This window comes from Vigna unguiculata, chromosome 4, assembly GCF_037176805.1.
Source record: "Vigna unguiculata cultivar grain cowpea cultivar isolate G323 ecotype 2 chromosome 4, ASM3717680v1, whole genome shotgun sequence".
NCBI lineage: Eukaryota > Viridiplantae > Streptophyta > Magnoliopsida > Fabales > Fabaceae > Vigna > Vigna unguiculata.
The window spans coordinates 44,027,284-44,044,463 of record NC_140795.1 but is presented as its reverse complement, the minus strand read 5'-3'; the positions used below and the strand labels follow the sequence as shown (position 1 = coordinate 44,044,463).

Genomic DNA, 17,180 nt, shown 5'->3' with positions numbered 1-17,180 from the left:
TCATCACAAATATATAATTTACCAACCAAATCACATGTCTAGAAATAATAATTTATTGTAATAAAAAACCACTTTATAACCTTGTTGAGCAACAAGAAAGTTTCTAAATTCATAAAAATGAGATATTCATTTAAAAAAAAAAAAAAGATAACTTCTAGAAGACAAGTTTAATTTTATTTGACCATCCCCTCAATTTTTAATATGAATTTTTTTTTTCAGCACACACATGATCATAAGCATGACGTCAATTAAAATAATTCATTTTAATTTCAAAGTCATAAACAATATTTTAAAGTTAATAAATCTTATAAAAATATTATTATCAATCATATACATGTATATATATATATATATATATATATATATATATATATATATATATATATATATATATAAACTTTTTTTCTTGCAAATGCATAGTTTCATAACTCAATAGTAGTTTTAGTAGGCAAATTATTTTATAATTATTTTCATACAAAACACTTGAAATATATTCATGATCTAGAATATCTCTATTTATCCGTTGTAAGAGTAAAAGATATTAAAGTATAGATTAATATAATAGAAAAAACATTATCTTTAGATATCACAACAAACAAAATCACTGAGCCAGAATTTAATTTATCCGTAGTTTCATTTATTGTTATCAATATAAATAAAAACAATTATATATAATTTTTTAGGCTTAGTTGAGATTGATTTAATTATAACTATAACACACATTATTTCATATAAAAAAATATTTTCAGTCTTCTGTTCTATATTGTCTTTAATGTTAGAAATGAATAAGTTTTTCTCTCTAATAATGTTAGAAAATGATTAAATAAATAATACTAATAATAATAAAAATATGAATAATGTAATAATAATTATTAGAGCAATAATAATACTGACATGTATATGAATGAAAGAATATTAATCGAATCCAACAATTCTTACAACAATAAGATATAATAAGTAAATGAGGAAAGAAGTAAAAGTATGATGGGTTGAGACGCGCAGAGTTGTCCTTAGAGAGAAAAGCCTACTGCACATGATATGTGCTTCTCACCTAAAAAACAACAAATTATTAGATCATTTGAGTGTAGTGAAGGATCTCTGAACTTTCTTAAAAGATAATATAGATAAGAATACAAAACAATTGTAATAAATTTGATTAAATAATATATTAATTCGTAATAAAAAATATATAATCATTAACCATAAATAATATTTATCCATAAAATTGAAATTCTAAAAAAATATAAATAATTATAAGATAATATTTTAATTATATATTTTATAAATTATATTAGATATTTCCAACACTTTACGCCAATAACTTTTTCAAATAATTGATAGTGAAAACAAAAAGTTGCATAAAAGAAAAAAAAATAAAAAATCTTTACAAGTTAGGGTTTTTTATGACTTGTATTTTTCTTCTTGTTTGCTACAGCATAGAATATTCCAGCACATAAGAAAAACAAAAGCTTCATGGCTTGGCCTGATATTGGAGTGAGTGAGTGTGAAGTGAATGGCTAAGACCGAGTCAAACAATGAATTAGATATTTATAGTCAAGCTCTTTCAAATTTTTTGAATAAAAAAAAGTAAAAAGAGAAAGAAACAAAAAGAAAGACTTTTAGAAATGTGGGCAGCGATAATACATTTAGTGTAACGGTTTATAAAGATTCTTTAAATATATTTCAATATTAATTTTATAAAATAATTCTTTATTGTCAATTAATTAGAAGAAATCAAGCTAAATAAAATAATAACATAAAAAGTGATTTAAGAAGTTAGTTAATTGCAAAATTATTTTGATTGAAAAAAGTTAACTTGTTTAAATATATGATTCTGGTTTACATTTTCATATAATAGATTACATGACGAAAATAAATATAACTAATTTTGCAATACGATAATTAAATACGATAAACAAAATCATTCCTTCAAATGAAAATAATGAAAAGCAAGAAAAGGAGTGGAAGAAGAATATTATACCATAAGTACAAATGACAAAAAGACAGAGACTTTTGAATGCCAACATTTTGTGTATACTTACAATTCAAACCATCCTTCATACTTTTTTAGCACTTAAATTACGTTGCTTCTCGTCCTTTAAATTGATAGTTTTAAAAAGAATATACAAAAGATGTTACTCATCTCTTGAAAAGTCAAATTGATTTTAACATTTTAGTGTATAAAATGAAAATTGTTAAATAGATAGCGTATAACTGAATAATGGTTAATAAAAATACGTTTGAGCCCAAATAAAGGTAAAGTAAGTTTATTTATCTAAGTACTTCAAGAAAGATACACAAGAACTCTAATTAACTAAATAAAGGGATCTAAAACTATGGAGAATCTTAGCTAATCTTTAAGCAAAATTACTAACTTAGGTCTCTTTCTTTGAGATTTAAATACTCAAATAATTATTTTTTTACTTTTAACTATTGTTCATGAAAAATTTAATACAAAATATAAGTTTATTAGATTCTTTTTCTTTTACTCCTATAAAATTTTCAAGTATAATTTACTGAATCATGTTTTTACAATTACATGAGTCATAAATCCTTTCCTTATCTTTATCTACAAACTAATCATTAAAATCTTAATCCAATCGGAACTAACTCGTAAAATTAGAGATCAAATTTTGTAAGAATCGCAATGACAACAAATTTTACTATAAATATAAATGTTTAATTATTCGTTTTGTCACTATAAATATAAATGTTTAATTATTCGTTTTGTCTGTATTTTGGTCGGACGATTTTAAGTTGGTTCCTGTTTTGTAAAAAATTTTAATCATGTTCTAACTTTTAAAAAAGATAATCAACTACATCTCCATTTTTTTATTTTTTAATATATTTTCTGCAAAAACTTTTGTTGTCACATGTTAAATTTTTTGTGTGACACGTAATAATGCACGGTAGTACACCATCAATGTTCAGTATCATTGTCTTTAACATTACACAAAAATTCTTTTTCTACACAACTCAAACAAAAGTTAAGAGATCTTCTCCTTTCATGTAAAAAATTGTAATAATATTCTACCTTTTTCTGAATAAATTAAAGTTTTAAAAGTGAGGATCATGAAGTATAAGGATGAGAGACTGATAATATTTTTCAAAATATTCAACCCTTTCTCCATCGTTCTATTTTATTTTTGTGTGAAAAATATGTCCAAACTTTAAAAATAAGAAAAACTACACTAACCCATAAATGTAAAATTTATACAAATATTTTACACTCTTTTAGGTCTCCCTAATAATTAATTAATTTTATGTGAAATAAAAAACTGTAACATTCCACTTAAAATAGAAAAAATAATAACTTTCTCGAGCAATATAAGAAACAAAAAATCATGGTAAGTTAGATATTTTGATGACTTGTATATTTATTGTTCTTTCCTGGCGCATATAAGTAAATAAAAATTGAAAAAGAAACCATAATACATATGAGAGTAAAATGCTAAGACTATGTCAAACAAGAAGTTGGGTTATTAATATTATACATCTTAGAAGTTTATTACAAAACAAAGAGAAAAAGAAAGTGGAGCCAACAATAGAGACATTCAGAAATATAGGTGAGATATTTGGTGAAACCTTCACTATTTATGAAGAGAGTTTTTAAAATGGATTTCAATACTAATTTTAAAAAGTAATTATTGGCTTTCAGTTAGAAGAAATAAAGCTACAAAAAGTAGAACATTAAAAGTGATTTATGGAGTTAGTTAATCGTAAAAATTATTTTGATTAAATAAAAGTTAACTGTTTATTTAAATATATGATTCTGGTTTATTTCTTTTAGTACATCCTCAAAGAATGAAGAGGAGGAATGGTGATCTTTTGTAAGGTCTAAGAAAAAAAGAAGATAAAATATGAAAGTGATTTTGACCGGTGAATTTGATTTTATAAAATTAGCATAGAAATTAAAATTGATAGATAGATAGCGCAATTATGCAAAGGCGATGCAGCTCTCTCTATAAATAGGGTATTTAGTATGTATGCATAACCCATAACCACTTCTTTCTAATGAAAAAACACTCGTTTCTTTGTAATAGCTTGTTAAAAATGACTTGCTCCTTTTTTATGGTTGTGTTTGTTTATTCGCTTTTGATATCAACTTTTGGTGTGTGCAGAGAGACGGTGTGTATTGAAAGTGAGAGAGAGACACTGTTAAAGTTGAAGTATAATCTCACAGATCCTTCAAATAGGCTTTCTTCTTGGAATGCTTCTATCAATCCCAATTGTTGCCACTGGGATGGAGTTGTCTGCAACAACATTACATCTCATGTTTCAGAGCTTCACCTCAGAACTTCATTTCCTGATTTCGATGACAACCTTCCTTATCCATTAGGTGAAGAAGCATGGGAAGAAGCATGGGAAGAGCACACAAGACGGGCCTTTGGTGGAGAGATAAATCCTTGTTTGGTTGATTTGAAGCATTTGAATTACTTGGATCTCAGCGGCAATCATTTTCCAAGTACTCCAATTCCTTCCTTCATTGCAACAATCACTTCTTTAACTCACCTCGATCTTTCTGATGCTGGATTCATGGGGAATATTCCTTCTCAGATTGGAAATCTCTCCAATTTGCTCTATCTTGACCTCTCTTATGTTGCCAATGGAACAATTCCTCCCCAGATAGGGAGTCTTTCCAATTTGCTCCACCTCCACCTTAGTGGATATGATGAAGAATCTTTGTTTCTTGAAAATATTAATTGGCTATCAAGTCTTTCCAAAATTCGTTATCTTACATTGAGCAACATTTGGTCACGTAAAGCAAGTATGCCAATTCCTTCTTTTATTGGCTCAATGACCACCTTAATTCACTTGGACCTCTCTTTTTCTGGATTCATGGGCAACATTCCTCCCCAGATTGGTAATCTTTCCAATTTGGCGTATCTAGATCTAAGTTATTCTACCAATGGAACTATTCCCTCTCAAATTGGAAATCTCTCCAACTTGCTCTACCTTGATCTTCAAAGTGGTTATTCTATTGACAAAACTTTGTTTATTGGAAATGTTGACCGGTTATCAAGTCTTACTAAGCTTGAATATCTTAATTTAGGAGGTGCAAACCTATCCCAATCATTTCACTTGCTTCACACCATCCAACCTCTTTCTTCTTTGTTGCACCTAGATTTGTCAGGATGTACACTTCCACAGTACAATCAACCATCATTTCTTAACTTCTCGTCTCTCCTGACTCTTGATATTTCTGAGATTTCTTATCATTCTACAATTTCATTTGTTCCAAAGTGGGTATTTGGACTGAAGAAACTTGTTTCTCTTGTTTCAAATTTTAACTTCTTTGAAGGTCAAATTCCTAACGGTCTTCGAAACCTCACACTTCTTGAAAATCTTGATTTGAGTGAAAATTCATTTTCATCTTCTATACCTCATTGGTTTTATAGTAGTTTTCCTCATCTCAAGTTCTTGGACCTATCAGGCAACAACTTACAAGGAAATATTTCTGATGCCTTTGGAAATATGACTTCTCTAGTTACACTTGACTTGTCATACAATCAACTTGAAGGTCCAATTCCAACTTCTTTTGGTTATCTCTGCAACTTAAGGGTGATACAATTCTCATATCTCAAACTCAATCAGCACATTAATGAAATTTTAGATATTCTTGCTCCTTGTATTTCCCATGGACTCAAAACACTTGAATTTGGAAGTTCTCAAATTTCAGGTAATCTAACAAACCAATTTGAGGTTTATAAAAAAATTGCCACACTAAATTTTTATGGAAACAAAATTGGTGGAGAACTCCCAATATCACTCGGAAAACTTTCATCACTGAGATCTCTTTCTCTATCCTATAATCAGCTTAGAGGAAATCCATTTGAAAGTCTTAGAACACTTTCTGAATTGTTATATCTTGGTATTGATTATAATCATTTTGAAGGAGTTATCACGAAAGATCATCTCACAAATCTTACGAGTTTGTATGAGTTTTCTGCACCAGGAAACAATTTGACTTTAAAAGTGGGTCCAAAATGGTATCCTACTTTTCAACTTACTTATTTGGATATGAGCTCTTGGCAATTAGGTCCCAACTTTCCTTCCTGGATTCAATCACAAGACAAACTTTCTTATATAGCGATGTCTAACACGGGAATTTTAGATTCTATTCCCAATTGGTTTTGGAAAACATTTTCTCAAGCTTATTTTCTAAATCTCTCTCATAATCATATCCATGGTGAGCTTGGGACTACATTAAAGAATCCAATATCTATAATTGCTGTTGATCTAAGTGCAAATAAGTTAAGTAACAAATTTCCCTCACTTTCAAATGGTGTGGGTTTTTTGGACCTTTCAAACAATTCATTCTCCAAGTCCATGGATGATTTTTTATGTAAAGGTAAAGAGAAGCCAATGAAATTAGAATTTCTCAATCTTGCATCGAATAACTTATCAGGGGAAATACCAGATTGTTGGGACATCTGGCCATATCTATTGGATGTAAATTTACAAAATAATAATTTTGTTGGAAACATTCCCCAATCCATGAGTTCCTTGATAGAGCTAAAATCATTAAGCATCCGTAAAAACTTGCTCTCGGGAACATTTCCTACAATTTTGAAAAAAACCAATAAATTGATTTTGTTGGATCTTGGAGAAAATAATTTTTCAGGAACAATTCCAACTTGGGTTGGAGAAAGATTTTTAGATATGAAGGTTCTTATCCTTCGATCAAATAGATTTTCGGATCATATTCCTAATAAAATATGTGATATGAGTCTTCTTCAAGTGTTAGACCTTGCACAAAATAATCTGACTGGAAACATACCTACTTGTTTTAATAGTTTGAAGACCATGACCCAGATGAACAAAAGTACAACTGCTCTTATCTATTGTTCTGCTAGAAACTATACATTTCGATATTCAGATTATACTGTAATCAGTGTTCGTCTTTGGTTGAAAGGAAGAGGAGATGAATACAAAAACTTTCTTGGGTTGGTAACAAGCATCGATTTGTCAAATAACAAATTAGTAGGAGAAATACCGAGAGAAGTCACAGATTTAAATGGTTTGATGTTTTTGAACTTGTCCCACAACCAACTTAGTGGTCACATCCCACAAAACATTGGTAATATGGGATCATTGTTGTCCATTGATTTATCAAGGAATGAACTTTCTGGTGAAATCCCTCCAACTATTTCAAATTTGAGCTTTCTAAGCATGCTAGACTTGTCTTATAATGATTTGAATGGAAAAATTCCAACAGGAACTCAGTTGCAAACCTTTGATGCCTCAAACTTTATTGGCAACAATCTCTGTGGCCCACCACTACCCATCAGTTGCATCTCCAATGACAAAAGCTATGATCACAATGGCAAAGGGAATGATGATAGGCATGGAGTGAACTTCTTTTATGTGGGTATGACATTTGGATATATGGTGGGATTTTGGATAGTAGTTGGTCCATTGGTCATTTGTAGATCATGGCGTTATGCCTATTTTCATTTCCTTGATCATGTGTGGTTCAAACTTCAACATTTTTTCTAATGTCAGTACAATATATCTAATGTGGTGAAAAATAAAGTTATTATAAAGCATGTAAGTTAATTTGAACTACTCTGTATTGCATAGTTGATCAAATTTTCAGGTAATTTCTGTTTTGTTTGATTTATTTTCAATATGACAGTGTTATTTATTTAAAGCACTAGTGGATTTCAAAGCTAAAGAATCTACATGTCCAACTTATTATGGATAAATTCTAGCTAATTTAACAAATTGCAATCTATTGTTAGAAAATTTAGACAGTGTGAACTTAATTTGAACCATGTAAAACTCTTGCTGAAAAGAATTGAGGCAATATATTTAATGAGTTGCTTGGGTTTTAGATACTCAAAGGCATTCGTATTCAAATTTATAAATGGTTATAATTTCTTTCTCAATAGCAAGATTCAAAGGCATTATAAAAGACTACTTTCTTTCTCAACAGCAAGATTCAATTACTTTGTGAACGTTTAGTTTTGGATGTTGCATTTTTAACTTTATCTCTTCATCTTTTAAATTTAGTCCATTTTATTTTAACATTTTACATATAAACAGGAGGAAAAAATGAGACTCTGGCATGAAGGTCTAATGACACCCATTGGAACTTTATGTTGAATAGGCAAAATTCTCTTCTCTGCATTTGATAGACATTTGATCAAAGATATGTAAAAAATTCTCATACATTGGATTAATCGGAGGGGTACTGCTTTCATTAATTGGTGTTGTTAGTTTCAATTTTCATTGTTAAAAGGTAAATGTTGAATGCCATAAATAACAGCTTATAAAAGAAAAGTGATTCATGAAAGAGGTAGAGAGTAAAGAAAAGTAGTAATGGAAAGAAAGCAGATGCAGGATAAAATAGGTTAGTTTGATTGATTTGTGTTGTCCTCTATAATTTATACACAAAGTTTGCCTTCCTATTTTTAAAGGCAATATCATTCAAAAGCTTTTAACACCTATGAGCCTCTTGAAGGTAAGAAACTGGTGAAAAATATTCTCAACCATTCAGATAATTTTTTTATACTGGCATATAGCTGAATTCTGCATTGATTACCTCTAACTCTGCTAAGACTTTGAATAGTCGAATGTTCCTCATTCAACTAATTATGTAAACTGCCATTTTGACTTTGTTCGCCTTCAGTTGATCTTGTATTCAGCTAAAATTAGCCCTATCTCGTGCTAGCTGAACCATTATGCTGAATCCTAGTGACCCAATTTCACACTAGCTGATATCAATTCTGCTGCACCTTCAATGGCTCAGTTTCACACTAGTTAACATCAGTTATGCTGAATCCTCGATAGAGAACTTCTAGAAACACATACTTTGCTATCAATTGATTTCTGAATTAAAAGAATTCAATGTTTCATCGGTTGATCTTTATTCGGACAGCTTCCTTCAGTACTTAATTTTCTTAGCTCAGCGACTCATCTTCGTAAGCTAATATCAGCTTTCAGTTAATCATATGTAATAGGTTCTACGTTGTTATTATTTGAACGCTATTTTTTCCTTTCTAGTTTCCCACGTCTCGTGATCCACGAAGTTAGAAATGTAGACAAAAATGGATTGAGAAAGTACTCAATATGTATAAAAAAAACATTGAAAACATTACACTGTAAACATTTCAGACGAAACACTGAAAACTATAATCTATTGTGCCCTGTATGAAAGACCATTTGCAGAAATACCGTCCTCTTCAATACCAAGTTGCCAAATTATTGTGATAGTCTGCGGACTCGATCTATGTATTGTATGGAGTTTAGGAATGAAAGGTGGGGACTAAAGTTGGTCAAATTTGAGAAACAAAGTGTTCTCCCACAAGACGACGCAAAATCTTTCCGGTGGCAGTCTTGGGCAAAGAATCAGTAATGAACACCTTTTTCGGAACTTTGAAGGATGCAAGATTCTTCTTGCTATATCTTAGCACCTCTGCCTCGTCAACATTTGATCCTTCTCTTGGGATCACCGCACAATATATCTGTCGAAAGTTAACAATATATCATCAACACAAATTTTAGTGAAAAAAAGTTTGATATGTAGTAATCCACGAGTTAATTAGTCAGTGATACACCAAACACTTTTCAGATTTAGACACTTAACATTTCGGGAAATTAAAGTTAGAAGGTAAGTTTCTGTAACGTGGTATTGAAATGGTGGTTCCATTTGCCAAAAGGTGATCAAATAAAAATGGACTCTTCGATTAGAAGGGTTTTCTTGTACGCCACAAAATGTTCGTACATGATTAGATTATGACCTTTGAAGGCAGAAAATGATAAAACTTAAATGGCTCAGAAATCCTCGGTTGTGTTTGTCTTTCAGGTACGTGTTACTCACTTATGAGTGGCCCTCCATTACCAACCAATGCAAAAAATAGAATAACACCCGATATGCCAATGTCATAAAATAATACAAAAAGAGTAGGCCAGTGTTTATTCTTGTGGGGCGTAACCTTTTTATGGCAAGTTTATTCTTTATGAGCGGTGTATAAAACATAGGGTATGACTAGTGGAAAGAGAAAGAATCACAACATTGTATCATATTACTAATATAACTCTAAATTTTTTGTGGTAACATATCGCCCATAAAAAATGGTGATGGGCAAAATTTGTAGTTGTATTTTTGTGGTTTCTTTGAGAAAAAGCCCGTTAAATTTGTAGTGTGTGTAAAAGTTAAAAATGGATGAATGAGACAGAGACACACCTCTTCACCGTACTTGGCATCAGGCGCTCCGAAAGCAACTGCTTGTGCAATGTCCGGATGTGAAAGCAGAACAGCATCAACTTCAATTGGTGATATCTTTTCGCCTAAAATTTAAAAACCCTTCTCATCAGCTAACATGTATCACTGATTTCATTAAATTTTCTGAAAATGAACACTGTTTCTTTTTCTCTTTGTGACGCTAAATAAATGAAAATAAAATATAGAACTTTTATAGTGTTCTCTACTTTTCACCTAATATATAAATTGAATGAACTAAACCCCGTGTCATGATATGGATAGTTTATACCTACTTCTTTCCTGATATAACTGCCAAATCAAAACCTAATTAACATCACTGTCACTCTCTTGACGTACAAACCATAACTCTAATAGTTGTTAATACCAAACAAAAAGCCCAACTTCAACCTTAGTGCATATAAAAACAGTTATGACATTTGTTTCATCTGAGAATACTATAATAATTCTCACACAATTTAAATATTGACAAGTTGTTCACATAACGCGTAAAACTATTGAGAAGTCTCTTGAGTTTACACCAGACAAATTACTCAGCAAGAATCAAACTCACGTCATCAATGACACACCACCGACAAATATTTCTCGAAGACAATGAATCACCAAAATCAATGGTTAAGCTTAGTCTGTATTCAACCCAAACTTTTCCTTCAAAACGGTCAATGCACCGAATTTTGAAAAAGCGTGGTTCCCTCAATTCAGAATATTCGCAATACCTTCCGCAGAAAATTCCGTATTCACAAGCAAAATAATATTTTGATAATTTATGAACAAAAAGTTTTTGAATAATAAATATTAACATACCTCCACGGTTGATGAGTTCCTTGATGCGACCTACGAGATGCAAATAACCATCAGAATCCAAGTAGCCAACATCACCGGTGTGGAACCAACCAAACTCAAACGCCGCCGTATTGGCATCCACATTATTTTTATACCCTTTCGTAACATTGGGGCCACGAATGCAGACTTCTCCGCTAACTTCAGCCTCTTGAACCCGACCCGTCTGGTCCAAAATAACCATTTCTTGGCCCACGGGCTTTCCAACCGACCCGGCCTTGTGTGGCCCATCTTGCGGCAAAGGGTTCGAAGCCATGAGATGCGACGCTTCCGTCATCGCATAAGCCTCCAACACCGGCGCACCGAAAGCCTCCTCGAGTTTACCCAAAATAACCGGTGCCAGCGACGCGCTGCAGCTTCGGATGAACCGGAGCCGCGGGTATACCGGTTCGGGGTTGTTCGCGTGGCGGTCCAATATAATCTGGTGTATGGTGGGGACCGCAGTGTACCACGTGGCGTTGTACTTCACCATGTCTTTCCAGAACGACGATGCGGAGAACCTCCCCGCTGCCGGCAGCGCCACCGCCGCACCGGCCGCGAGGGAACTTAGCAACCCCGCAATCAAACCGTGCACGTGAAAAAGCGGAAGCACAATCACCGTCGAGTCAGACTCAGTGAGTCGGTACACCGATTTAATGTTCTGTACCGAAGAGAGCAAGTTGTGCTGAGTGAGCGGCACTCCCTTGGGTCGGCTTGTGGTACCGGAGGTGTGAAGGAAAAGCGCCACGTCATCAGGATCGTTAACCACTGACTCAACGGAATCGACCGAGTTAACCGAGTCGGATTGACTCAGCGAGAGACTCAGCTCGGCTTCATTATTCTCGGCTTGGGTTACCGAAGCAGTGGCGTGAGCTATGTTGAGTTTTGAAGCTGCGGCTTGAGCTGCGTTGTTTCCTTCTGAAGATGTTAGGAGAAGCTTGGACTCAGAATCCGTTAAATAAAACTCGAACTCTTCGGCTGTGTAAGCCGAGTTCAACGGCGCAGCTGTGGCGCGTACTCGAATAACAGCTAGAAACATGATAACAAACTGAAACGAACGTAAAAGAAAACGTTGGATTGTAATTAACGACGATCGAGATTGTATCATTGTTTCAACTTTGCGAGAAGGAAAATTTAATCAATTGAAATTATTTGTAACGTAATGTAATATAATTGACAACGATGTAACAGTTTACAGATTAGGGAACGGACCTCGACGGTGTTCGGGAACGTGAGGGCGACGACATCGCCGGGTTTGATTCCGGCGGCGAGCAACCGTTGGGCGGCGGATTCCACCAGCTGGTGGAGGCGGGAGTGGGTGAGGTCAAATTTGGCAGCGACGGAGAGCGCTCGTCGGGAGGGGAACTTGGCGGCGACATGACGGAGGAAGGCGGTGAGTGTGGATGCGGTTTCCATTGTGCTTTTTGCTTAGAAAAATTATGGTTGTGTGGTGTTTGGGAATGGATTGGGAAATTGGGAATTGTGGAAAGTATTTATAGGGGTTGAGAAACACGGGTGGCGGTAGTATCTGGGAAGAAGAAAAGTAGAAAAGATGTTTGTGAGACTTTGGTCAAATCTCTCTGCCTCACCACACAGCCACCTTCTACAGTTCATGTCATTAACTTTTATTTTCATTTTAATCTCAATAATAAAATCTAATCAAAATATTTAAATTGTTATGTTGTGCTTAGTCTTTTATTTACTTTCGAGTTATTTTTAATATTATCCTATGATAGTTTAAAAATACTTTTAAGGAAGTTAGTAATTCCAATATATTTTCCTTTAAGATGATTAATTAATTCTTGATACATGTACAGAACTTACACAATCATATATTAAAATAATTATTGTTAAAATAATAAAGTAATTAACAATACAATTATCTTTTTATGGCGAAACTTACATGTTCATGCTCTCTTATCTATAAATTTTACCTTTGATATTTTTGTGCATGATGTTTGGTACTTGTGTTAGTTAATGTTTCATTTCTATTCTTAAATTGTACTTTTTCCGTTCCTGTTATTGGCTATTGTAGGAGTGAGAATATGAAGTAATTTGTGAGAGGAATCATGAGTCACGAAAGAGTCTACGAACTACATAGTTTCTTGCGAGTTGTTCAATTGTCTTCACATCTATTTATTATCTTTTCCCAGTTGGACTTTTATCATGAAAACTAAATATAGTATCTATGCGCAGGGTATGAATATTAAAGTTGTAAAAGTAACTTCTTTAAGATTAAATTGAATCGAATTATTTTTATAGTATATAGCATCTCAACTTAAGGATGTGTTTCGATCGGAAAAAGATTCGACAGAAAATAATAGATGAATTTGAGAAGATAATGAGGATATTATGGTGTTGTTTGGATTAAGATAAATATGATGTGATTTGAGTATATTTGAAATGAATGTTTGTGTATCATGTAGTTGGTATTATAATTGAAAAATTGTTTTGATGAACAAAATTATATGTTACAATTTCAGTCTTTATGATATAAAATTAAATATATATATATATATATATATATATATATATATGATATTAAATTAAAATAAGTTGTTTTTATTATTATTATTATTATTATTATAATTACAACTAGTAAGATTTATTATTAGTGTTATTATAAAGTTATGTTTGTATAATAAAATGAAATTTTGTATTTAAAAATAAAAATTAAGAATATATAGAATTGATTCCATGTAACTTTGTATTTAAGAATAATTTTGTATAGAATCGATTCCAAGTAACTTGGTATACACTCTATTCCATGTATAACTTTGTATTTAAAAGTTAAGAAATGTAACTTTGTATATAAAAATAAAAATGGTTAAATATGTTTTTATTCCTTAACTTTAAGTGAAAATTGAAATTGGTCTCTCATTGAAATTTGGAAGTCTCTCATATTTATAAATGCGTGAATTTAATCTTTTTAACCAAATTTTGTTAAGTTTATTTAACGTTTCAAACACATTTCTAACTAACATTGAAGTGAAATAAGTAAAACGATGAAAATAACTCAAATGTTTCAAATGTTATCATGAAACATGTTTAAAATGTTAAATAAACTTAACAAAATTTGGTTAAAATGACTAAATTCATACATTTATAAAGTTATGGGACTAAATTGGGCAAAAATTTTGAAGATGGACTTATTCTAATTTTCATTGAAATTTAAGGAACCAAAAACATATTTAACCCAAATAAAGATTAAGAATGTAGTCAACAACCACCAATATTGTGGTGAATCGATTCCATGCTGGTGGTGAATCGACTCCATGCATGTGCAACCTTACAAGTGATCAACAACAATCTAAAGGGTAATTTTGTAATTTCACATTGCTAGCGCAATAAATCTTTTCTTATCTCTAATGTGAAGATGCAAATATGATACCCACCAACAAATTCACTCTTTCAAATACCTTCAAATTCACTAAAACAAACAATATATCCACTTGCAAATCCATCTATTTACATAGCGCATAAGTAAAACAATATGTTCCTTTTCGCACAAGGGAGTGTTCCTTTATGTTAATTTGTTGTATGCGTGGATTTGGTGAGATGGATTTGCAGGTGTGGATGATGTTCGCATGTGTTTATTTGCGAGAGAATGCGAGGGCGGATTTGCGAGATACTTGCTTAATCCCATCTCGCCAAAGTTTAGCCTTTTTACCATTATGTCCCTCTCATGTGCCATCCAGGATGACCACAAAGTTAGACTTAATGGAGATGGAAATGGCCTTAGGCGGTGGCGCCGCCTAGGATTGGGGGAGTATGAACCTGCGTGTCACATGGAAACTTATAAGGAGAAGTTTTTTAGTGGTAGAGTTTGATGAGAATGGCAATAGAGAAGTGTTTAGTTGAAATGTAATTAGAATCCGTGGGCGTAGTGTTAGGGGAAATCAATTCCAATCCTTGAAATTATTTTGTGTTACAAAATAATGCATGGTGCATTGTTGGGGAGCACATTGTTAAGAGAATCAGTTCTGTAACCGATTTGCAATCCTTGAACTATTTGTGTTTTTGTGTACGTTGCATTTGACTAATAATAATAATAAATAATTATAATAATAATATGAATAATAGTAATAATAATATATTAATTTTTACTATAAGAGAAAAATAGTAATATTGTATTTTAATCTCTTAAAACTTTTTTATCTACTATATCAATCAAATTACTTACAAATTTTTACAAACTTCACCTCCAAATCTATTCTCTTTCACCTCTAAATCCCTTAAATGAAACAACAAACTTTATTTCTAAATCCATTCACATCATTCACTCACTCTCTCTTAAATTCATCCTCTCAAAAGAACACACCCTAAGTGAGATATCAAATGGACATCTCAACTTTTTAGTATTTTCTCTGCATGGGAGTTCAATACCTAATACTTTGCCATAGGAAGTTCTTAATGAATACTCAATATTACTTTATACTCATGTGTACATATCATGTAGACCAACCTTGCTAACTTCATGTCGCCTTGTGACAACAACAGGGTGATCGGTCTAGAGCAATGACAAATCCAATAGTTAATTATGAGATTATTTCGGTAAACAAGATTAAAAGGTAATTGGATCGTTATTAGATTGTCATTAAGGTAAAAGGCTTACCATAACGCCTATAAATATGGAGTGTAGGTAAGACATTTAATATTTTTGCATCTACTGCATTTAATGAGCTCTGACCTTACCGAACACTAACTTGACGTCAGAGTACCTTTGACAGATAACCGACAAGGACAGGACAACGCGTACGGAACAACAAGAAATACAAATACTAGTGAGAATATCCAAGCCAGGAAGTGACACAATCAAACAAACATAAGAAATACCTTTTGTATACCTTGTGCCTATATACAAGAACATCTTATATTATCCTTCTATTCTTACTAACTTGAGTGTTGACTCACTCTGCACTAGAGATCGAGACATTGAAGATCTTTCATCCACCTTAAAAGTTACCTGAAAAATCTAGATAAGAACAACTTTAATGTGTAATTTATAAATCAACTTACTTCATAAATTAATAATGTCATTTAAAAATAAAAATAACCATCAGACCCTCTTTTTTGTGTTTATATTTACTTTCCAATTTTACCCTTTGAATAAAATATTTTTTAAATTAAATTAATTATTTTATCAATTTTAATCTTAAGAATTTTGTTAATTTTTAGTATCATAAAAAAATATTAAATAATTAAATATATGTATAATGGATGTGTTTTTACTTGTTTACAATAAAAGAAAAATTATAATAGAATAATAATGTAAAAGTGTATCATGTTTTCTCTATATGTATGGTCTTTGAAATGTGTGATCAGAAAGAGACTGTCCAGTCATTATCTCATGGGATCTGTTTTTCTCATTTATTAAAAGGGGGCTTAAACCTCAATTAGAGTATGCAAATGCACCTTTTCATTCTAAGTTTTTTAGTTTACAGAAAATTACTAGTAAATCTCTTTTTTTTTTTCTATTTTCTCTGCTTTTATGTTTGAAATTACTGATTTTAGTAATTATAATCTGTTCACACTCTCTTGCAAGGTCGTGAGACACAGCTTAACATTGGATCCATTCGGTGTAGATAACGTTAATAATTGGTCTTTCTTTGGTTCAAGATGAGATTGTATAGATTAGTTTATCTCCTCCACCAATTTATCTTTTATTTTGTAAAATTTCTTTCATCACATTATTAATCCAAAACCAGACAATTGACATATAATTGAGAATTATTGTGAAAAGGACTACAGTTGTCAATAATATATATATATATATATATATATATATATATATATATATATATATATATATATATATATATATATTGTTTAAATATTTATTTTAAATAGATCACTTTTATTGCAGTCACTCTAAATATGTTAATTTTTGTTTTTATTTATTATGAATACATCAATCGCCTTAAAAAAATCACGTTTTCATTTTTTTTTAGATAAAAATACATTATTTTTTAATTTAATTCAATAAAAGTGTCACTTTATATATATATATATATATATATATATATATATATATATATATATATATATATATATATATATATATATATATATATATATAAGTATGTTAAGATTTTTATTTTAACCTGGTAAATGTACTTTAAAAAGAAAAAAA

General features: G+C 31.3%; 2 protein-coding genes across 2 annotated transcripts; one reads left to right on the top strand and one right to left on the bottom strand.

Moving 5' to 3' along the window:
- Positions 1-4,021: 4,021 nt before the first annotated feature.
- LOC114180255 (receptor-like protein EIX2) lies at positions 4,022-7,553 on the top strand. The gene has a single exon (XM_085672389.1). The coding sequence runs from the start codon at positions 4,054-4,056 to the stop codon at positions 7,498-7,500; it is 3,447 nt and encodes a 1,148-aa protein (XP_085528515.1). The 5' UTR covers positions 4,022-4,053; the 3' UTR covers positions 7,501-7,553.
- Positions 7,554-9,058: 1,505 nt separating this feature from the next.
- LOC114181826 (oxalate--CoA ligase-like) lies at positions 9,059-12,533 on the bottom strand. Its single transcript, XM_028068413.2, has 4 exons — positions 12,260-12,533; positions 11,033-12,095; positions 10,193-10,296; positions 9,059-9,470 (listed from the first exon to the last, which is right to left on the bottom strand). Exons 1-4 carry the CDS (start codon positions 12,461-12,463, stop codon positions 9,282-9,284), a joined length of 1,560 nt encoding a protein of 519 aa, XP_027924214.1. The 5' UTR covers positions 12,464-12,533; the 3' UTR covers positions 9,059-9,281.
- Positions 12,534-17,180: the final 4,647 nt, after the last annotated feature.